The sequence below is a fragment of the Python bivittatus genome, unplaced genomic scaffold (genome assembly GCF_059951505.1).
Source record: "Python bivittatus isolate LINGU-HERP-01145 unplaced genomic scaffold, Pbiv_v1 ctg000650_np1212, whole genome shotgun sequence".
In the NCBI taxonomy this organism is placed as follows: Eukaryota; Metazoa; Chordata; class Lepidosauria; order Squamata; family Pythonidae; genus Python; species Python bivittatus.
In genome coordinates, this window is record NW_028277093.1 from 1,004,144 (window position 1) to 1,028,659 (window position 24,516).

Sequence of the window (24,516 nt, forward strand, 5' to 3'; positions counted from 1 at the left end):
CTGCTGCATCCTGAGATGCTTCAGAGCAAGGCAGGAAGTGAGTGACGTCATCACAAGTCTGGCTTCTCTAGGACTCTGCGCTCTCTCGCCAGAAGGCAAAGAGGCTGCAGGAAAGTCTTGCAGGGATGGAGATCCAGATGTGCCTCTGGGTGAGTGTGGTGCTCCTGTTGTGGGAAATCTGCTGGTGGGGAGGAAATGGAGACATGCAAAGTCTTCATCCAGGTCCCACCTTCTGAGTCTTGGAGGGGGAAGAGACTGGAGGTTCCATGTTTCCCGCCCATCCCTTTCCATGCATGAGCCAAGCGGGGGGAAAGAAAAGCACCCAACCAGCTTTCTTCACACCAGGAAAAAATCCAGGATCTCCAAAGATGAGGAGGCAAAGGGAGACAACCTGGGGAACCCCTTCATCCCCCCCATTTTCTGAGAAAAGGCCCTGAATAGAGAGCGGTTTGCACAGCAAAACACAAGCTGGAAAATGCAAGAATGGAGATGCACGTAGGGTCATTTAGGCTACAGAATGTTGTCAGAACTCAGCTGGTTTCTTACTAAGCTTTCTGAACAATGGCAGCCTGCTACAATATAATCTTATTTGTTTCAGCTTTGCATTTTATGGAAATAGAACCCATTGCAGTGGTTAACTAGTTTTGGGTTTGGCATCTTGCATGAACTCTTCTTGCCTGCATGAAACCAGATTGTTGTTGTTGAGTCGTTAAGTCGTGTCCGACTCTTCGTGACCCCATGAACCATATTGTGCCAGGCCTTCCTGTCCTTCACTGCCTCCCTGAGTTTGCTCAGTTTCATGCTCATTGCTTCAGTGATGCTATCTAACCATCTCGTCCTCTGCCGTCCTCTTCTCCTTTTGCCTTCAATCTTTCCCAGCATCAGGGTCTTCTCCAAAGAGATCTCTCTTCGCATTAGGTGACCAAAGTATCTGAGCTTGAGCTTCATTATCGATCCTTCCAATGAGCAATCAGGGTTGATTTCCTTTAAGATTGACTGGTTTGACCTCCTAGCAGTCCAGGGGACTCTCAAGAGTCTTCTCCAGCACCACAGTTCAAAGGCATCAATTCTTCGGCGCTCAGACTTTTTTATGGTCCAGCTCTCACAGCCATGCATTACTACTGGAATGAAACCAGAGCAAGGCTCTTAAAAAGCAAAATTTGATGTTTTCTTCAGGGTGAGGAAAATGAAATCCAAGATCTCCCCAATCTATTTCTTCCATATGTGACAGAGGAACATGTAAATCTGTTTCTGCCCAACACTCCCTTTTCCTGTGCATGAACTGACTCCATATTATCTGTTCTTTCCTTATAATTTTTCTTTTTTTGTGGCGTTACCTCCCTGGGATATTAAAGGGTCAAAACCACAACCATGTCTCTGAACTTCTGGAAATGTCTTTTGTGTTGCCCTCGGATGTATCAGCTGAAGCAATTTCTGTTCTTTCTCTTCATACAATTCAGATCATATGAATGGAAAGATTGTTGGAGAACCAGGAGATCTGCTGGCCCCATTTGGGTCTGTGTTAGGGAACAGAGAAGAAATGGGGGAACAACACTCAGAAGGTGAAGGAGCTGGAAAAAACCTTCCTGCTGCTCAGCCTGGAAGATGTGGGGAGATCTGCGCAAGAACCAGGCAGAAGATCCTGGAGGAGGAAACCATCAGTTCAGAGGTCCAGTGTTGGCACTTCAGGAATGAACTCTACCAGGAATCCAAGGGGCCACGAGAACTTTGCAGCCACCTCCACCACCTTTGCCATCAGTGGCTACAGCCAGAAAGACGAACAAAAGCTCAGATGTTGGACCTTGTGATCCTGGAGCAGTTTCTGGCCCTCCTGCCTATGGAGATGGAGCGCTGGGTGCGGGACTGTGGTGCAGAGACTAGTTCCCAAGCGGTGGCCCTGGCCGAAGGTTTTCTCCTGAGCCAGGCGGAGGAGGAGAAGCAGGAAGAACTGCAGGTGAGAGAACTTCATCTTTTATCTTTCAGGGATATTCAGTTCATGAACTCTAGATTTCAGCCTTAATTGTTTTCATACTAGAATTTCTGAGCAAAAATAATATGAGGAAATGTTTAGGCAAATTCCAGAGGATGAATTTGGGGGCATTCTTTCATTGTTATTTTCCATCTCCATAAATGAACATCGAGAAGTTGCAAAGTTGAGGACAGAGTATGAGAATCCAGTCCATCTTGTGTGCTGTTCCATTGTATTCTGTTCTTTGCTTCTCAAGATACAGCAGGCCCAGAGACCATTCTTGGAGTCCATCATGAAAGATCCTGAGGAAGGAAGGGAGCTGCTTCTCAGGGGGATCTCCAAGGAAGATCCATGTTGTGACACTTCAGGAGGTGGGGAAGGTCCTTCAGAGTTCCATCTTTCATTCTCTCTGGCCTCTTTTGTGCAATATTTCCCCATATTTTATTAATGCTTTTGTTTAAATGTCTCTGTTGCTTTTGTCTCCCTCACAGAGAGTAGGATGATGTCAATGGTGTTTATAGGATCCTCTCCTTTTTCTAGTTGCTTTGAAAGAGCGGTTGGACCTCCAGGTCAGGTAGGAGGAGAAAGAGCAGAGAAGTTGCAGGGGGACATATCGAGGCCTTCTGCTTCTAGTGTGTAATACTGCTGTTTCTAAACTGTAAAATAGAATAAAACATCTCAATTGAGAGATTCTAACCAGGAAACCAAATTTAATGTTTTCAAGAATTTCAGTATTTTCTCTTCTGTTCATGAGGCACTTTATTATGAAATGTAAAGATCCCCCCACAGCTATCTAAATGACTGCTGACTGCATTCATGTGGATTTCTTGGAGCATTGTGGAATTTTTTAAAAAAATTCCAGTCTAGCCAGCAGACCTGGGATTTCGAAATGATCTCCATATCAGTACTAACCACAAACAGCCCTACCTATCTTCCAAGTTTGATCAAGATTAGCTTGGTGTCTTTATTTCTTGGCACTTCATAACTCAATTAACACTTTTTAAAAAATAATTTCAAGAGATAGGAGAAAAAAGTAGCAGCTACATAGTGGCAGTTAAAACATGGCACATCCCTTCCCTCTAGAAATCACTTGGAAAATTTTTACTTCAGCTTTCCAAAAACATTTGCATTCTGCCAGACTGCTCAGAACTGCTTCAGTGATCCTCTTGGCTAATTGCAGTTTGAAAAAAGCATAATTTAAAACTGGTGAAAAGAAAGAAAAACATCTCAAATTTTAAAAATGAAGCAAATTACAGTTTGTAAGATAAACATCCTTTATTTGGGGAGTTGCCCTATGACAAACATTATAAAATTATTTTATTGGGCAAAAAGCAAACAAACAAAGGATCTAGTGGATTTGCCAATAGAAAATCCTCTAAATAACACTTTCTCCAAAGGAGTCACTTAGTTTCTCAGTAATTTCTAGCAATCTAATTTGTGCCTCGATTTGGATGTCAAATATCTTTGCAAAGGCAGTGTAATGTTCTCCCCAGCTTCACTTTCTTAGCTTCCATCCAACCGGCAATGAGCAGCTCTTCTGGAATCTAAGGAGAAGCAGAAATTGGTCTGCACGTTGTCTACATATAGATGGCCCCGCACAAATCTTTGGATGAGCTCTCTCAGCACTTTCCTGAAGGTGGCAGGACTGGCCCTTCAAGGGACACCAAAGGCCATAAATGTCAGCCAAGAACTCCCTTCCTACTGCAGTCCCCAGGAAAGACTGGTGGAGGGCTGGCTGCCCATGAAAGCAGAAGGATGCTATGCTTGCTTTCATGCTTTCATGCTGAACGGCATGGAAAGTTCTACAGAATCAATCAAGACTTTGAGCTCAGTCTGTTTCTTCATCGAGAAGTTTGACTGGTGTCGGAAGTTATGATTTAATGCAGTCTGATTCAGAGATGTGTGAACAAAGATATTGAAAATCTTTCCTTGGCCTATATTTTAATGGGGAAATTTCATTTCCATTTTTAGGGTCTCGTGTCTTTTGAGGAGGTGGCTGTGTATTTCTCCGAGGAAGAGTGGTCTCAGCTGGATGCTGACCAAAAAGCCCTCCATGGGGAGGTCATGCTGGAGAATTCCAGGAACGTGGCCTCTCTGGGTAAGAACCTCTGCTAGGCCCTCAAATACTTAGAGGAGGCATTTGTGGTCAGAGGGAACCAGCTAATTCATCAATCAGACCTCATCTCTTTGTTGGCAGAGGAAGAAAATCCAGACTACTCTTGCTCCAAGGAAGGGAGCAGATAAATAGGTGTCTAATTAGATGTGTCATGGGACTATTTCTCTTACAGATGAGAAAGTTCTCATTAGAGAAGTTTTCATTTCTATTTAGCTTAATCTGTGATAGATATTGGTAATGCTTAGTTAATCTCCAGCCTTTCTTTGTAACATTCCCTTGATCTCTGGCTGCTGCTTCCAATGTTTCCATATAATGATCAAGTTTCTGGGGCACCATGGAAACCAAAAGGGCACTGAGACCCATTTCTCCAGGCACATAGAGAAAGCTGAGGGGTCCCTAAAGACATTTTGATTCTAGCTTTGCAAACAAGTCTATAGGCTCATCTGTATTTCCTGCTAATCTCAGCACAGAGATGACCCACTGTCTATTTTTAGAAGACATGCCTTCATGACAAAGAGCTTATCTCTTCCACAGTCCATCATGGAGGCAACTTAAAGTCATCCTTAGGGTTGCAGTTTTAAAGTAGCATTTTCCCATCTTTTCCTGCAGTGAGTCTTGGCGTCCAAAAAAGGTACAACACTTCATTTGTGACCTTGGTGGTGATGGAGTGAAGGGCTGGCATCCACTGAGGTCTTCTTGCCCATTGAAGGCTGCTGAGGACTCATGATTTCACCTCACCACCACCACAGTCATTGTGAACTGCTGTCCAGGATCATTTTGACCTGGGCTAGAGGAAAAAGCAGACACGTGTTTTCCATGGAGACATCTGTCAGTGTAGGGCCTGAAACTTGCTTTTCCAAGTGTATCAAGTATTGTGTGGGCTCCTTTTACACACTGATATACTGGTCTTCTGGAAGACTTATAGACTTGTTCTTCAACATATGTTTACAGTCTTTCAAAAACCAGTATGTTAAAAAAAAAAAAAGACTTAAACCAGGAAAGATATTTCTTGCTGGTTCTTCCCAAAGAAGTGCATTAAAGATTTTTGGCTGTTTCCTCCAACAAAGAGTTTTGCATCCCCATGCTTTCCAATGTTTTTATTCCTCTGGGAATTTTGAGTACTTGAGCACTATTTTGCATGTTGTGGGATACTTCCACAATACTGCCATTCCCTTGCAAGACATCTGTTTTGGATATTTGGGAGCTGGGGTGAAAAGGACAAGAATGCTGCCAATTTCCTAGCCCAAGTTACAGGAAGATCAATAAACCTATATTCCAGGTTTCTTGAAGACTGGTAAATTTCTGTCCAAAAATAATCTAGTTGACTGGTTGTGGGATAGAGGATGGACCTGAAGGAGAGGGAACTTTCACTCTGCACTCTTCCTCCATACCACTATCCCCACAGATCATTATTTCTGGACACCATCTAGTGATCTTCCAGAAGATCAGAAGACCCATGTCATACTAACTAGCATGACAAGCTATAGGCACAGAACCCTTCCACAGTGATAACCTGTTATTTGGGCAGCTAGAAAAGTGCATAAAGCTTCCACCTCAGGCACTTGCCCAAGGTGGTCCCTTGTCACTTTAAGGATAGCAGTTGTGTTTGTGCTGACTGATGACATCTGTGAAAGGGGAAACAAAACAAGGAGACTCTAGCTATTGCTGTCCTTAAACTGCCCTGTAGTAGAACACAGGATTACTTCCAAGTCTTATTGATATGGCAGATTAGAGCTCAGCTGTCAAGGCAACACGAATAATACCAGCATATTTTTCTGCCAACTCCAGGACTGGAGGAGTGTGCATTCACATGGTTGTGAAGAAGACCCCTAATTCATTGGGAGCCTTGAGATTCTGGGTGAAATGTTGCAGGCTTTCTCTGTGAAAACAGAGTGTTTGGGGTTAAAAAATCAACTACTGAATTTTTCTTTTCTGCAACCATGGGACTGTAGCAAGAGAAGAATGAATAGGAAATGGCTGGTAGTCCACAATAGGTATAAAAGGAGGGGTTGCAAATTATATTTAGCTGACTATTTATTTATTTATAAAATTTTATAGTCCCCCCTAGCTCCCACAACTCTGGGTGGCTTAAAATTAAAAAAATAAGAGAAAGTACAAAAACACAAATCATGAGGAGGCCAAAGACTAACATATAACCCCTCCCCCAATCCAACAGGGACTCAACCATCCCATTGCCCCAAAGCCTGGGAGAACAGCCAGGTTTTCAACAGCTTCGTGAACATCATCAGGGTGGGAGCCATCCAGATCTCTAGAGGGATCTCATTCCACAGGGCAGGTGTCATGAGAGTGAAGGCACACCTCCTGGATCCCGCTAGATCACACTGCTTAATTGATAGGAACTGAAGTGCACCCATTCAGCCCAATCTCTGTTCTATCCTTTAAGGCTTGTTTCCCTTGTTTTGTCATTACTTTGTACTTGTACCTGCTGAGATTTCATATAAAATCTTATGTATAATTAATTTATTGGGATGAGAACAGAGAAAACACACATAGCTGTGCTGGTTTATATGAGATAAATAGATTTTTTAAAAGTTTCCTACTACTCAAAAATAGAAATTATTCATTTCCATACTGTGCAATTTTATACATGTGAACTTGTGCATATTTGGTTTTCCTTAGATATTATTTTATGGTGGTCACCAGAATAGCCTTTAAAAATGCTAAACAGTCAGGTTGTAGTTTAATCTTTATGTCCTTTCTTTAGCCTTGCTATATTTCATTCTTTCTTCTCTGCACAAGGAGCTCATGGGGAAGAGGGTGGAAAGTACAAGCAACAATTCCAAGCACATCACCCAGAAGATAAAGAGGAGTTGGCAAATGAAATGGAATCAAAATGTTCTGAGAGAAATCAATTCACAAATGGGAGTAATAAAAAATCAGTTTTCCGATGTGTTCCAATTCAAGACTTTCTTACCAAGCAAAACCATAGAGAAAAAAGGAAGAGAAAATGTTTAGGGAAAAACATGAAAAAATCCAAAGACAGATTTGATTTAAACAAACCTTACAGGAGCCATGCTATGGGAGAAAAATATCACTGCAGGGAGATTAAAAAATATTCTAGTCGGACTTTTTCTATACATGAAAGTATCAACATGGGAGAGAATCTGTATAAATGCATGGAATGTGGAGAAAGCTTCAGCAGCAGCAGTTCCTTGATTTCCCATAAAATAATCCATACAGGGGACAAACCCTATAAATGCATGGATTGTGGAAAGAGCTTCAGAAAAAGCAGTTACCTTACTTGTCATAAAAGGATCCACACAGGGGAGAAACCCTTCAAATGCATGGAGTGTGGAAAGAGCTTCAGCAAGAACAGTTCCCTTACTTACCATAAAAGGATTCACACAGGGGAGAAACCCTTTAAATGTGTAGAGTGTGGAAAGAGTTTCAGCAAGAATAGTTCCCTTACTTCCCATACAAGGAGCCATTCAGGCGAAAAGCCATATGAATGCATGGAGTGTGGAAAGAGCTTTAGATGGCACAGTCAGCTTACTTCCCATAAAAGGATCCATACAGGAGAGAAACCGTATGAATGTATAGAATGTGGAAAGAGCTTCAGTACGAGCAGTAGTCTTACTTCCCATAAAAGGCGCCACTCAGGGGAGAAACCATATGAGTGTATGGAGTGTGGAAAGAGCTTCAGGGGGAGCAGTGCCTTTACTTCTCATAAAAGGATCCATACAGGGGAGAAACCATACAAATGCATGGAATGTGGGAAAATATTTCGAAAAAGCAGTTCCCTTGCTTCTCATAGAAGTATCCACACAGGGGAGAAACCATATAAATGCTTGGAATGTGGTAAGAACTTCCGGGAAAATGGATCCCTTACTTCTCACAAAAGGATTCACAGAGGGGAGAAACCATATAAATGTATGGAGTGTGGAAAGAGCTTTAGCCAAAGTGGTAACCTTATTTCCCATAAAAGAAGCCATTCAGGAGAGAAACCATATAAGTGTATGGAATGTGGAGAGAGTTTTATGTGGAACAGTCAACTTACATCTCATAGAAGTATCCACACAGGGGAGAAACCATATAAATGTGTAGAGTGTGAGAAGAGCTTCAGCGACATTAGTCACCTGACTTCTCATAAAAGAATTCATACAGGGGAGAAACCATATAAATGTGCAGAGTGTGGAAAGAGCTTCAGCCAAAACAGTTCCCTTACTCTGCATGAAAGGATCCACACAGGGGAGAAACCATATAAATGCACCGAGTGTGGAAAGAGCTTCCGTGAAAAGAGATCTCTTCATTCCCACAAATTGATCCACACTGGGGAGAAACCATATAAATGCACCGAGTGTGGAAAGCACTTCCGTGAAAAGAGATCCCTTCGTTCCCATAAACTGATCCACACCGGGGAGAAATCATATAAATCCTTGGAGCATGGGAAGAGCTTCAGGAAGAGCAATTCCCTTACTTCCCATAAAAGTATCCACTCAGGTGAGAATTCACAGAAATACTAGATTTATTTGGTTCCATCTATGTGTCTGTCCTTGGTCTGAACAATGCACAGTTCTTCCTCTAAGTCCTGAATCCTAAGTGTATTCATCCTAATGCTTGTAAGGCTTGATAGGAGCAAATACAGAAAGATTTAATTTATTGAGGAAAACCTTAAAACAGGAACGTGTTTATTTAAATTGTGAATATGTTATCCTGTTCAGGACCAGCCCAGCTGCAGAACAAAAATATGTGGTTTGGTAGCTTGCACCCTATTGGTGTTTCAAAAGGCCATGAAGACCTGGCTGTTTGTCCAGGCCTTTGGCTAGGATGGCTGTAGTCCCTTTTCAAGGAGTGGGTGTGTTTTTGTTGACATCTTTGCTTCTTCTTTTATTGCTGCATTGTTTGTATTGTTTTATGTTTTCTTTCAACCCCCCCAGAATCATTGGGAGTGAGGCAGTGTACAAATTGAATAAAATAAATAAGTAGAAAATTCTATGAGTTCATTAAGATGCTCACAGTTTCTACTTATGGTTTAAAAAACAAGGGAATTGCCATTTGGGGCATCTCAAATTCTGGATTATTTCATTTTATGAACATGTGTTCAGACTTGGATCATATTATGGTTTTATATACCATTTAACAGGTTCAGCTTCTTCAATCACTTAAAGCAGCTACATCTGATGAACGTAGCTCTGATTCATCCATATAAGGCCGAGCTATGTCAGTATTTCTTCTAACGTACTAACCATGCAGGGAAAAATTCCATAGAGCCACAGTCACTTTCAACAGTTTGATCTTTCCTTCCTTTGTCTAATCTTCTTACAGTTCATTTTTTACCTCTCATTTATTACTTAATCCAACTACTACTGTGTCACAGGAAAAAAAATCCTTGAAACATAGCAAATGCATTAATTTATTAATTAAATTCATCCATTATATTTATAAGGCTACCCAACTGCATGGTGAATCTGGCTGGCAAATAATAAAATTACTGTATTACTAAGAAATACAAGTAAAAGTTTTGAGAGCCAGTTTGGTCAAGTTGTGAAAGCACCAGGCTAGAAAGCAGGAGACGGTGAGTTCCAGTCCCATCTTAGGCATGAAAGTCGGCTGGGTGACTTTGGGCCTGTCCCTCTCTCTCAGCCTAACTCACCTCACAGGGTTGTTGTGGGAAAAATAGGAGGAGGAAGGAGTATTAGGTTCACCGCCTTGAGTTATTTATAAAAATAAGAAAGACAGGATAAAAAATCTAAAAAAAAAAATAGAAGAAGAAGAAGAAAGACCATTCATCAGAACCATCACTCAAACCATCACCTTGGGGAATGGCCAAGTTTTAAGGATGGGAACCAAATAGATCTCGAATGTTGTTCCAGAGGGAAGGCACTGCAACAGAAAAGGCACTTTTCCTGAGCTACATCACATCACATCACATCACATCACATCGCTTATTGGAGGGGACTTGGAGCATGCCAGTTCTGCCTGCTTGTAGAGGATGAGCAGACAGATGGTTCCTTAGATAACCAGGCCCTGTACCATGAAGAGCTTTGTAGATGGTGACCAGCACCCTGAATTGTACCTGGAGATCTACTGGAAATCAGTGCAGCTCAAAGGTGTTACATGGCCATGACATGGTGTGCTCATAATTGTTTGTGCCTCTGCATATTAATTAAATTAGTTTTAGCTCATTTGTGTAATAATTTTCTAATTCCTTCCTTCCCAATCAGGAGCTACACAGGAGAATGAAAACTATCAGGAGTCTATTGTGCGGACATCACAAACCATCAAGCATGAACTGATGAGCGAAGCGTTTGAAAACCAGTGGAAACTGTGACAGCCCATGGCTCTTTAGCTCTTCTGGGTGCTGTAGCCACCCAGAAAACCAAATGGACACTATTCTGGTTAGCTAACATGTAGAAGCAGAGTGAGAAGTAGTATAGTTTCCAAAGGAATATTTTCCCAAAGGAGAAGGGAAGGGCTGTGCTGGCTGGGGAGACTTTAAAAAGAGATTTGTGGGAAGAAGAAACTTTGGGAAGGGTGATGGAGTTATAACGGCTGGCAAACCATGGTGAATTCTAGACAGCTCTGGCAGTTGAAGCTTGTGGATTTTTGGAAAAGCAAGGATGGTTGGTATCTTGAAATGAACTGGACAATTGTACATTGCTGAAGGTTTGTTATTTTTCTTGGGACACATGGGGCAAGAAATTTGAAGCAGAAGAGGGTGCATTCTGGAGAAAAGTATCAAAGTGGAGATGGGGCTGCCAAGATACACTCAACACAGATGGTCACCGTGGAGGAGACCAAATTGTACCAGCCAGAGACTGGGCCAGTATGAGCTGGAGAGGGAGAGAATGCCAGCCAGTATAATTAGCCCATTCTTATCTCTAAATAGGTAATAGGAATAGAACACAGACATAGCATCATTTATGTTGACACACTAGGCCATATACATAACAAGATAGATTTGGTTAAAAGCAGGAAGCTTTCCATAGCTAGTAAAAAATACTTTATTTTAGAATGCTTTACTACTTGAAAATAACATGAGCCTCTGATTCATTACTTCTCTGTCTTTTCCCCTGCTCTTTAATCAGACATTTGGGTAGAGAGAACTGAGAATAGAACGTGGCTACCAGCTGTAAATAACCCTTGCAAAGGAATGCTGGCTAAAAGCAGTAATAGAAACCTATTTTGCTTTACACTGTTTGCTGTGTAAATAAAACAACAACAAAAATTCATGAGTGGTGTCTGGTATCAAATCCTTTGGATCCACAAAGGCAGGGATGAAAGTGAAGTGAAATAAACATTGGAAAATATCTCTGAGCATGTGCAGAAGAAATCCTTTGTTTTTTCATGTGCTGCAATCCAGGAGTCCCCCTAGACCAAATAGGACCAGAAATTAATGAGAAACGGAATTGCCTAGGATGTCACAATATTGTTAGTATGTAGTTTCTGTATACCTTTTATGTTGATTTGCAGGTTTTATTTCCTATATATATTATGTCTCTCATGCCTGGTAGGAATAGATACGTATGAAAGATGCCATATGTAAGAGCCGCTCGCAGCAGGTCCTAAAAGCAGATGGGTTTGTCTAGAAAAGTTCAGCTTGTAAGTACATGGAAAGTTAACAGAATGAAGAACACTGTGAAGACATTACAAAAGATTCTGAAAACAAGAGGCAGTTCCCACATGAACTGTATGTTGTGATGGCGTTCAACTGGACAGGTTCCAGGAGTTGTGATAAAAGGATATGCTGGTCTGGGCAAGCTTTGCTGGATGTTATTAAAGGGACTGGGAATTGTAATACAGGCAGTGCTCAACCTACAATCATTCATTCAGCAACCATTTGAAGTTACAATGGTGCTGAACAAATGGTGGTTACAACCGGTCCTCAGAGTTCCAGCCATCCCAGCACCCCTGTGGTCAGGTGATTGCGATATGGCTTGCACTTATGGCGGTTGCAGCATCCCACAGTCACATGATCGCCATTTGCGACCTTCCCTGCTGGCTTCCCACAAGCAAAGTCAATAGGGAAGCTGGCCGGGAAGATTGCAAGTCGTTGGGGTGGGACTCCCCCACCAATGCACCCTCGCCCAGCCCCTTTGTGCTCATGCTGCACTGGCCACTCATGCACCCCTGCGTGCCCTCCCTGACCTGCACTGCACTCCCATGCAACCTCTCCAATGCGTGTGGCACTTCTTGCACACCGCCTCACACCCTCCCCAACCTTCCCCCGCATCCCCTTGCTCCCTCCCCCAACTGGCAGCAGCCACTTACCTGCCTGCTGGCCTGGGACTTGCAACTTCCTGCCGACTTCCCCGCTTACTTTGCCTGTGGGGGCTGGCAGGAAGTTGCCTCACCTAATGACTCTGGGTTTCGGTTAACGACGGCGACCGGGACTGGAGGGATTACTGTCACTAAGTGATGTGGTTGTGCTTTATGACCACATCGCTTAGCGACAGAAATTCTGGTCCCAATTGCTGTCGTAAGTCAGGGACTACCTACATTTCACAGCCATCATGTAGAATGAGGTACGACACATGGTGGACATCTTGCTTCAATTCATCTGGAATTCAGCCCTAGCCTTGTTAGAAATATTGAAGTCTGATCCACTTAATGATTAGCATGCCTAGGTTCAATATTTGATGATCCTCCTCTTTTCATGAGATCTCTCCAAAACGGGTGGTGGTTGGAAGATGGCTACAATTTAATTTCAGAACTTTTTTGCTGCCTCTTGCCCAGAGAGGGTGGTTATGATGGGAGAATGTGTGAACCACAGTAGAAAAGGGTGGAAGGATGTGGGTTTGAAGGGTGGGATATGCAAAATAGGTTGCATTGGACACCCCACCATTTTTCTTCACCATTCCACATGGGTGCCTGGAAAGAACGGTGAAACCCAGGGCATGGTCCCTCTGGCCATGCCTTACCTCTGCTTTTCTCCCACAGGGATGCTTCCTCACACTCTCAGCATCCCTGGGGGCTCCTGAATCCCACATTCTCAGTGCAGAAATCCAAATGAAGGCATTACCGACAGCCAGCTGTTCAGCCTCTGCTTGAACACAGAGTAGCTGGAAACCCACCACCTCCTTAGGGAATTGGTACCACTATCAAGCTACTCTTCCCATTAGGAACCTGTTCCCTAAAACTAAACAGAGTCTGCTTTCCTGTCACTTAAGACTATTGTTGTAGTCCTACATTCTTGGATAATACAAAATACACTATGGTCTTCTCCTGAATGATACCCTTTCAAGTGAAGGCTTGTATCTTCAACAGAAAAACACCCACAAGCTACAAACCTGATCTGAACTCTGTTAAGAGCGCCTCTGTCTTAACCACATTCAACAATCAACCTACCATAATTCAAATGGGTCCCTATCATACATTTTCTCTAAACCAACAGTTGTGTAATCAAAGTTCTCATATTCACATATTTCTCAAGGACCTGCTGAAGAGTGGAAAAAGAGGTTTCAACATCCCCTGGTTGGATGTGTTGCTCAATATCACCTCTCATACCTACCCAGCCAAACCCTGTCATATGCATGTTGAACAAAGTAACCCCCCAAGTAGTTTCTCATTTGCTTTTACCTTTTCCTTTTGCACAGAGGAACAACAATAGCCATGCTTCCAGTTGTCAGGTAGACGCCATATTCATTTCCATGCATGTATTCCCCATATCAGCTCTTCACAATCAGACCAGCTTCATTCAGATCTGTAACATCCTTCCCTTTTTGCATATGTTCAGACACAAAATATACCTATTTTTTGTATGTTCCTCCATGCTGTTTATCACTTACTCCCTTTACAATATTCCATATTTACTTTATTTATTTACTAATAAAAGGTGTAACCCTCCCCTGAGGGCTTATTCCCCCAGGCAAATTGGTTTCTTCATGATCTCAAAATATTTAAGCTGCCTTCTGTTTCTCTGGAAGCCATTTAGCCTCCTCTATGTCTACTCATGTTTTCTGAGGCATATTTTCAGCTCTTCTTAATCCATAATAAAACAGCTTTATCTCCTCATGGACAGCATTTCTCCTCCTGTTAGTTTATTAAATCAGTGTTATATTCACACTCCAACACTTGGTGCCTCTCTGTCTTTGCTTTTTTAAAGGAATTCCACCATTTCTTTGGAACCACTTACTTTACTGCCCCCTTAAACGGTCCACCATTGTTTCTTTTCTGAGGTAAAATGTATGTCTCTGAGCAGTTTCTCCAAGTTCAAGTCTTTTTTTTTCAGCTGGTATCTGTCACCTTCTCCAGGATCTTAATTTAATCAACCCATTGCTCCTGTTCCAGACACCCTCTCTCTATCACCTCAGATCTGTTTGCTCCCTGAGAAACCAAAATGCTCAAGTTGTATGTTTTATTTTCCATCCCCTCATTTCCCTCCTTTGGCTGTTCTCATCCATTTCTGAGAGGGTTTTGTTCACCTTCTTGTGAGTAGCTATAGTTCACTCAGAGCTACAATCATTTCATATGAAGAAAAAGAGTATTTGTTCTGGGCTTCAGACATTATCCGCCTTTCCAAGATTGCAGACCATTTAAAATCTCTTTTTCCAGACGTTGACTGTTCAGAGTTTCTAGAAGGTTCTTGAAAGATTCGCTTTGACTCGGGTGTTGCAATTTACGTGAGGAAATCCAGCCCCCTCGGGCCAGTCCTAATCCCGGATTCCTGAAACCTGCTAAGGCAGGCCAAGCAAGCCACAGTATGGCCTGTAACCACGATTTCTGCCTTAGGGAACTCTGCCAGTATCAGGAAGAAAGTTCTTGAAGGCGTAAGCACTGAGACGTCGGAGTCCGTCGATCTCCTCCTCCACTGAAAACTGCGGCCTCCCTAGCGGAATCCTCTGTCATTGCAAAGGGACCCCACCAGGGGGCGCTTCACGGGGCGGAAGTGACAGCCTCCGAGCTTCAGGAGAGAACTGGGCATGCGCCTGACCGCTTTGCCTGCCGGGGTTTTAGGGGGGAGCACAAAGGGGTGAGTGACATCGCCGAGCGCCTGGCCCTCTAGGACGCTGCACTCGCTCGCCTTAACCCTTTGAGGCTTCCAGGAGGCAAAGAGGCTGCACGGAAGTCTTGCAGGGACGGGGACCCACACGTGACTCTGTCTGGGTGAGCGCAGAGCCCTTCTCGTGGGAAGCCTCCTCTTGGGAACGGACGGGCGTCTTGCAAAGGCCTCATCCAGCTTCAGTCTTTTGAATCCTGGGGAGGAGGGGAGACCCTGGCCCCATGTCCCCTGTCGCCCCTTTGCATGCACGTGCCAGGCAGGGGGGCGGGCAGAGCGCCAGACCTGCTGCGTTGGCCCCTGGAAAAGGCCCAGGATCCTCAGGAAGGAGGAGGGGACCTGGGGGAGCCCTCCACCCCACTCCACCCCGCCCACCCCCCATTGCCAGCATTTCCAACAGACCAAAACTTTTGCAGGAACGGAGACCATCATGAGACTCTGGCTGCGCTTGCACAGAAGAGTGCTTGGTGGGCTTAAAATGATGTTGCATCCTTTGTGCACAGTGGGAATCTTGTGAACCTGGAGTAGCATTGCCACAATCCTCTTTGGACTTTGCATTTTGTGGAAACAGAGCCCATTGCGGCGGTTGGCTAGTTGGGTTTGGCGTCTTGCATGAACTCTTCCTGCCTGCTTGCATGAAAGTAGGGCAAGGCTCTTAAAAAGGAAGGTTTCATGTTTTCTTCAGGGTGAGGAAAAAGAAATCCAAGATCTCCCCAATCTATTTCTTCCCTAATTGACAGAGGAATATTCTTCTTCCTTTTCCCATGCATGGACTGACTCCAAATTATATGTTTTTCCTCATAAATTTTCTTTTTTCGTGGCATTACCTCCCTGGGTTATGAAAGGGTCAAAGCCGGTACCATGTCTCTGAACTTCTGGAAATGTCTTTTGTGTTGCCCTCGGATGTATCAGCTGAAGCAATTTCTGTTCTTTCTCTTCATACAATTCAGATCATATGAATGGAAAGATCGTTGGAGAACCAGGAGATCTGTTGACCCCATTTGGGTCTGTGTTAGGGAACAGAGAAGAAATGAGGGAACAACACCCAGTAGGTGAAGGAGCTGGAAAAGGCCCTCCTGCTGCTCAGCCTGCCAGATGTGGGGAGATCTGCGCAAGAACCAGGCAGAAGATCCTGGAGGAAGAAGCCATCAGTTCAGAGGCCTGGTGTTGGCACTTCAGGAAGGAACATTACCAGGAGTCCAAGGGGCCACGAGAGCTTTGCAGGCACCTCCACTACCTTTGCCGTCAGTGGCTACAGCCAGAAACACGAACGAAGGCTCAGATGCTGGACCTGTTGATCCTGGAGCAGTTCCTGGCAGTCCTGCCCCTGGAGATGGCGCGCTGGGTGCGGGAATGTGGGGCAGAGACTAGTTCCCAGGCGGTGGCCCTGGCCGAAGGCTTCCTGCTGAGCCAGGCAGAGGAGGAGAAGCAGGAAGAACTGCAGGTGAGAGAACTTCATCTTTTTAGCTTTTAAGGTTGTTCAGTTCATGAACTGTATGAATTTATTAATTCATTAATTAATTGTCTTCATACTAGAGATTCTGAGCATAAATGATATGAGGAGATGTTTAACTCTTTAGGCAAAGTGTCTCCTTCCAGAAGATGTATTTGGGACAATTCTTTCATTGTTGTTTTTCATCTCCATTGATGGACATCAAGAGATTAAGTTTCAAAGTTGAGGACAGAGTATGAGAATCCAGTTCATCTTGTGTGCTGTTCCATTGTATTCTGTTCTTTGCTTCTCGAGATACAGCAGGCCCAGAGACCGTTCTTGGAGTCCGTCATAGAAGATCCTGAGGGAGGAAGGGAGCTGCTTCTCAGGGGGATCTCCAAGGAAGATCCATGTTGTGACACTTCAGGAGGTGGGGAAGGTCCTTCAGAGTTCCATCTTTCATTCTCTCTGGCCTCTTTTGTGCAATATTTCTCCATATTTTACTAATGATGTTCTTTAATGTCTCCATTGCTTTTGTCTCCCTCACAGAGAGTAGGATGATGTCAATGGTGTTTGCAGGATCCTCTCCTTTTTCTAGTATCTTTGAAAGAGCAGTTGGACCTTCAGCTCAGGTAGGAGGAGAAAGAGCAGAGAAGATGCAGGGGGACATATGGAGGCCTTCTGTTCTTAGTGGAGAATACTGCTATTTGTACTCCCACATGGAATGTCAACCAAGGCAGCTTTGCAAAATCGTAATTTCCTCCTCAGCTTCACTTTCTTAGCTCCCATCCAGCCAGTGGCATTACCTCAGAACACAAACGGCTTCCCTGAAATCTGTGGAAAAGCAGAAATTGTGCTGTGCCTTGTCTGCATCTTGAAAGCCCCCAAACAAATCCCTGGATGAGTTCTCTCAGCTCTTCTGTGAAGGTGTTGAGCATAGGCAGGATTGGTCCCTCGGGGGCCGAAACAGACCCTCGGCTAAAATGACAGAGACGACACCCCCAGAAATTCCTTTTTCAAAACCCAGGAAGGATTGAAGCCACTGATAGGTGGTGTGTCTGAGGCCCATTTGCCAGTTGAGCCAGGGGGCTACGGTGGTTGCTCTCTCTGAGGCACTGTGGGTGCTCCTGCGTTCTGGAACAGCATTGCCACTGAAGTCAACAAGGCCCAGAATGGAAAGCCCTGAAGACATGACTGTTTCAGCAAGGCAATTCATGACCCCTTTTCTAAGTTGGATTGCTATTTTCTACTTGTGGTTGTTGTTTCCTTAGCTATTCCTACCCACTGATTTTAGCTTGTCTGCTTTTTTTAAAGCTCTTTTTGTAATGTAGTTGTAAGTTCCCTAGAATTGCCATGGCAATTGAGGTGGCTTGCAAATTGATTAAATAAATCAATAAAAATATAGTTCTACGGAATCGGTCAAGTGACTTAAACTTGTATCTCACATTTTACCACTCAAAGACTATGTTGATGTTCTCACACAAAAGTCTGAATTGTGTAGAAAATTAGCGTTCAATTCATTGCAAATCTTGATCATTCCTTTTCCCCCTCAGGCTCTCGTGTCCTTTGAGGAGGTAGCTGTCTATTTCTCCAAGGAGGAGTGGGCTCTGTTGGATCCTGACCAAAAAGCCCTGCACAGAGAAGTCATGCTGGAGAATGCAGTAAATGTATCTTTTCTGGGTACGTCTCCCCTGCTGTGCCCTCATGCTCCGAAGAGATACTTCATGCTCAGATGTCACCAACACATTCCTCAATCAGGCATCTTCTCTTGGCCAGCGGGAGAAGGTCCAAGGAAGGGAATAGATTAACAACTACCTGGTTGAATACATAATGTGATTACTTGTGATACTTGAGTGTGTTTTCATTAGAGAATGTTTGAGTTTCTATCTGATCTAATTCAATGTCAAACCTCCTCCCTTTTTTCCACAATGTTCCTTTTCATTTCCCCTGGATTTCTGGCTGCTGCTTGTGGGGTTTTCATGGGATGACCAGGGTGCCAGTGTCTCAGGAAGCACCCAGCCCCATTTCCCCAGGACAGGGTGCCTCAATATATTTTGACTCTGGCTTGCAAGCGAGAATGTCTGAGACTCTTGGACCCATCGTAGCCCAGCCATGTCTCATTCGACATTGTGGAGGACATGAGGACATGATGAAACAGGACCACTCACAGGTGTATTTCATCAGACAGATTAGAGCTCATCTCTCAGGGCAGGGCACAAGTTACACCATATTTTTAGACAACTGCAGAAATAGAGGAATACCCATTAATATGGCTGTGAAGCACACACACACACACACACACACACACACCATTATGAGCCTTGAGATTCTGGATGAAATGTTTCAAGTTGTGGAAATTCATCATATTGAGTTATTAGATCAACCACAGGATTATGGTGATTGCAGGAAGAAAAGAATGAATAGGAAATGGTTGGTAGTCCACAATAGGTAGGAAGTGACAGGTTGCAAATTATATTTAGTTGACTGTCCCCTCCACTCCAATTGTCCCATTTGGCCCCACTAGAATTAATGTTAAGGCTTGTTTCTGTGTTATTTTCTACTTGATACATGTTGAGATTTCATACAAAATATATATATAATTAATTTGAGAGAGGAACTGGGACAGCACACACTGGTGTGTTGGTTTGTATAAGCTGAATAGATTTTTTTAATGGTTTCTACTACTGAAAAGTAGACACTGTCAATTTGTATGCCATGCAATTTTGTACATATGAACTTGCGCCTATTTGATTTTCCTGCAATCATGATTTTATGTTGGTCAGCAGAAGAGCCTTTAAAGATTCTGAACAGCAGGTTCTAGTTTGATCAGTATGTCCTTTCACTGCGTTTTCCATTCTTTGCAGAAGGAGCTAATGGCCAGGAGGATGAGAATTATAGGCCACAATTCCAAACACTGCAGCAGGAAGAAGAAAAAGAGAAGCTGGGACATGAAGTGGAATCAAAAAGAAGTGAGAAGTACCAGTCAACTAATGAGAGAAAGAGATGTGTGACTTCCCCATGTGGTCCAATTCAAGGCTTTCTTGTGGAGCAAAATCACCAAGAGAAAACAAAGAGAAGGTGTTTGGGGAAAAGAATGATCATCTGCAAAGAAAAATTTGATTTAAACAAATATTACACAAATCACACAAAGAGAGAACAGTATCAATGCAGAGATGTCAAAAAGTCTTATAGTAGGACTGTTTCTATAGATCAAAGCGTCAACATGGGAGAGAATCTGTATAGGTGCATGGAATCTGGAGAAAGCTTCAGCAACAGCAGTTCCCTGATTTCCCATAAAATAAATCACAAAGTTGAGAAACCATATAAATGTATGGAATGTGGAAAGAGTTTTAATCAAAGGAGTAACTTGATTTCCCATAAAAGGATCCACAGCAAGGAGAAACCGTATAAATGCACAGAGTGTGGGAAGAGCTTCAGAAAGAGCAGTTACCTTACTTGTCATAAAAGGATCCACACTGGGGAGAAGCCTTATAAATGCATGGAGTGTGGGAAGAGCTTCAGTCAGAGTGGCCACCTGAATCCCCATAGAAGGAGCCATTCAGGAGAGAAACCATTTAAATGCATGGAGTGTGGAAAGAGCTTCCGTGAAAATAGGTCCCTTACTTCCCATAAAATGATCCACACAGGGGAAAAACCATATAAATGTATGGAGTGTGGAAAGAGCTTTAGTGAGAGCAGCCACCTGATTTCCCATAAAAGGAGCCACTCAGGAGAGAAACCATATAAATGTATGGAATGCGGAAGGAGCTTCATGTGGAACAGTCAACTTATATCTCATAGAAGTGTTCACACAGGAGAGAAACCATATAAATGTGTCGAATGTGGGAAGAGCTTTAGTCAGAGCAGCCATCTTAGTTCTCATCAAAGAATTCATACAGGGGAGAAACCATATAAATGTGTGGAATGTGGAAAATGCTTCAGCAACAGCAGTTCCCTTTCTTACCACAGAAGGATCCATACAGGAGAGAAGCCTTATAAATGTGTGGAATGTGGAAAATGTTTTAGTCAAAGCAGCAGTCTGATTTCCCATAAAAGAATTCACACAGGGGAGAAACCATATAAATGCACTGAATGTGGGAAGAGTTTCCATGGAAATGGGTCCCTTCGTTCCCATAAACTGATTCATGCAGGGGAGAAACCATATAAATGCACAGAGTGTGGAAAGAGCTTCAGTCATAATAACTCCCTTCGTTCCCATAAAAAGATTCACACAGGTGAGAAACTATATAACTGCATGGAGTGTGGAAAGAGCTTTACTCATAGCAGTCATCTTACTTCTCATAAAAGGATCCACACAGGAGAGAAGCCATATAAATGCATGGAGTGTGGAAAGAGCTTCAGTCAGAGCAGTCATCTTACTTCTCATAAAAGGAGCCACTCAGGAGAGAAACCATTTAAATGCACGGAGTGTGGAAAGAGCTTCCGTGAAAATGGGGCCCTAACTGTTCATAAAAGGATCCACACAGGGGAGAAACCGTATAAATGCACAGAGTGTGGGAAAAGCTTCATTCAGATCAGTTCCCTTACTTCCCATAAAAAGATTCATACATGTGAAAAGCCATATAATCCATAAAGTGGGGAAGGGTTTCAGCTGAATTCCATATAAAGATCCACTCATCATGTACTTGATTGTATTTATCCATACCCTACCTTCAAGTTCTCAGCTATAGAACTATGCTTTCTCTGATTCTTGAATTCTCAGGACCCGTGTTTTAGCTTAGAAGGAGCAGCCAAATAAAGTATTAATATCTTTTTTTCCAATAATGTTATTAAAGATGATATAAAACAGATAAAACTAATACAAAAACCTAATACAACAACGCATTAAAATGTTAAGGAAGTGCAGAAGAAAAATACCTCTCCCCAAAAAAGATAAGAAGAAACTTCCCCCTTCATCTCCAGCAAGTATATTCAACATTAGCAATTTATCGCTGTCCCTTAAAATACTACCAAATACATCTTCCTTCCATATTTCACCCCCTTTTCTATAGACCCATCTCTAAATCCTCAGCTCTCCTTATTAATCAACAGAAGATGTAAAAATTAAGAGACATAACTGACAACATAAGCATTTAGTCCCCCTTTCCATTTAAACATAATCCCCCTAATCCCTCTCTTAATAATCAAAATCTAATCCAAATTAGCTATTAGACATTACCAAAAGATAAAAAATAATCATTAATCATCACCAGATATAGCAACCCATCATTAATCTCAATTAACAATTAAACATCATAAAACATTACAAAATACATTACCAGAAATAATAATCCCTTATTTATATACCACAAATAGTAACAGATGTTACAAACTAATCCATTACACTCAATTGAACATTTCCAAAAAAGATCTATCTAGTCAAAGTAACCATTAAAGATCACCCAAAATAGCAACCCATTACTTAACCATAATCAAATAAACCAGTTTTGTATTTTTTCTTCTTCCTCCCATCAATCCTTGAATCCCATAAAGGTCTAACATGTTTTCTTCTATTAACTTTGACTCTTCTCTTGAAATGCTTGTCATCTTTATCAAAGTCAATATGTAATTTCAATGTAGCCACTCAAGTCTCTTATATTCCAATTTAAATGGATCTACATCTCTCTTTTGATACATTATATGTGTATCTTCTTAAATTTTTAAATGATCATCCAATTCCATTTGTAAATCCAATATTTTCATCTCTTTCTAATAATTGTTAAGTCCACCTTAAAATCCATTTTGGTTATCTTCCAAGGGACTTGTTTCTCTTCAATAACAACTTTCGGTTCCAGTATAGGTTAAATAATCCAAGCATTTCTTGAGACAGATTGTAAAATGTTTCCTTTAAAGTAGCCATCTGGTGCTGTCTAGTGAATAACCCTCAAAGTTTTGTTATCAGGTTGGAGTATAAACATAAGTTTTTTTCTCACACAAGAGGATATTTTTAATTAACTTCAACGTTTTTTTTTAAATCAATTTCATCCAAATCCTTAGTGTTTAAAAAACTTTTCAAAAAACACTATCGTCCCCCTTTTATTGTACATTGCAAAAAATAAAGATCTTACAAAGTTGGAAACATGTAATTTTCTTTCTTTTTAAACAGATTTAAGAGAGTCTCACCCAGTGAATGCCCAACTTGCAGTTCTGAAGGTTTTTCAGTCTTAAAGAATAAGAAAAAAATTAATCTCTAAGATGATTAAAAAGATGAGGTTTGGACAAACTTTTTAAAAAGGCTACGTTAACGGCTCAGAGCATAATGAAACCTGTGACTCCCAGCTGATCAAAAGCAACTGCAAAAACATCACTTTCTGCTGTTGATTCACAAAAAAATCAGCTGTCCAGAATGCATGAGGGTAATTTCAAGATGTCTTATTATCCAGAGAGAATTATCAGCAGTCTGGAACCTGCATCCAGCTGCAATTTGGCTGCAATGTGTCCTGTGGAGTGCAGGGCATCAGTTTGCCATTCCTCACTGGAAGTGACCATAAAGTATTACAGGTAGTCCTTGCTTAACGACCACAATAGGGACCAGAAAATTGGTAGTTAAGCGGTCGTTAAGCAAACCCAGCTTCCCCAATGGACTTTTTTGCAGTAATTTCCCCATCATGTTTGCAGAGGGAGCCCCCAGTGGATTTTCTGCACAATGCAGGAAGGTAGGGGTGATGGGGTGCATTTTCCATGGGTTGGGGAGAGAAACATCTCTGTGGGACAAAAGGAGAGGTAGGGCATGGAAAGGGACATTGAGGCTTTCTCCAAACAATCTCTTGTTGCCCTTTTTACTTTCAACCAGGAGGCCTCTAATCCCCATCCTAGGAAGCTTCACAAACTGGGATGTTTGTTAATTAATTGTTCAGATGTATATAGCTGTTCAACTCAATATGTAACTTTGGGTGGCTCACAAACAGTTGACAGTGGGAACCCAAAATGCAACTTTATGAGACATTTAACCATTACTTTCAGGAACCTTTGTGAAATAGTCAAGAAAAATGGTGGGGTATCCAATGCATCTCGCTAAGTCAGCCATATCCCACCCTCCAAACCCACATCCTTCTAGCTTCTGCTGTGGTTCTCACACTCTCCCACCATAATCATCCTCTGGACAAGAGTTGGCAAAAAGGTTTTGAAATGAAATTCTAGCTGTCTTCCAACCATCACCCTTCTTGAGAGATCTCATGAAGAACGAAGAGGGATCAAATATTCCTTCCCCGTGCAAAACACATTTCCCCCTTTAGTGTGGACAGAATACAACAGGGCACGACTCTGCATGGTGTGGAAAGCCCACTGCAAGTCTCCAGAAGGGCTGAAGAACTGTGACCACCTAGGATGGTCATTTGAGGATTCACTTGAGACCACAATGTAGCTATGGGTTCCTGCTTGTGCCTTACATCTTTCCAAAGGCTCTGGGAGAGGAGGAACTGGGTTGTTTCTTGGCTTAAGAGGTAGAGCTGGTTCAGTTTATCTCCAATTTCAAGTTTAAAAAATATTGGGCAATGGTGAGAAACTGAGATCAGCAATTCTTTTTGCCAAAATCATGAGGCCTCTCTTCTGTTGGAAGTGTGTATGTCTAAATATACTGCATTTCTATAAATATATCGAAATCTCAGTTTCCTATCAATATACCCTCTTAAAATTCATTTTTTAGATATACACACACCACACTTGGTTAAGAAAACCAACCTGCAGAAAACTATAATTATAAAGGGGGAATTAGGGTTCAGAAATGTTGATTTTTTATAACTAACTTAATTTGTCAGATTTTATAACCCACTTTCTCTTCAGGAGCTCAAGGATGGACACAAACCCAAAGGTATAATACAGATCACTTTTATTAAATGCTTTAATAATATAAGTTATGATAAGGTCGTATGGTCAAACTATAATGATACTGGCATTCCCTGCTACAAAATAATTATAGACAAAAGACATAAAGACAATGCACATTAGGATGACTCCTTCACAGGCTCCCTGGAGAAGATGGAGGCAAACCCTTTTACATAACCCCAAACAATTCATCCAATATATATCCAATGGTGCAC

General features: G+C 42.3%; 1 protein-coding gene across 1 annotated transcript; it reads left to right on the plus strand.

Moving 5' to 3' along the window:
- LOC112542363 (uncharacterized) lies at positions 1-24,437 on the plus strand. The gene is made up of 13 exons (XM_088151191.1): positions 1-149; positions 1,461-1,954; positions 2,226-2,340; positions 2,461-2,543; positions 3,941-4,067; positions 6,846-8,546; positions 14,879-15,018; positions 15,158-15,512; positions 15,996-16,489; positions 16,793-16,907; positions 17,027-17,109; positions 18,031-18,157; positions 19,342-24,437. The coding sequence occupies exons 2-13, from the start codon at positions 1,466-1,468 to the stop codon at positions 21,069-21,071; spliced, it is 5,559 nt and encodes a 1,852-aa protein (XP_088007317.1). The 5' UTR covers positions 1-149; positions 1,461-1,465; the 3' UTR covers positions 21,072-24,437.
- Positions 24,438-24,516: the final 79 nt, after the last annotated feature.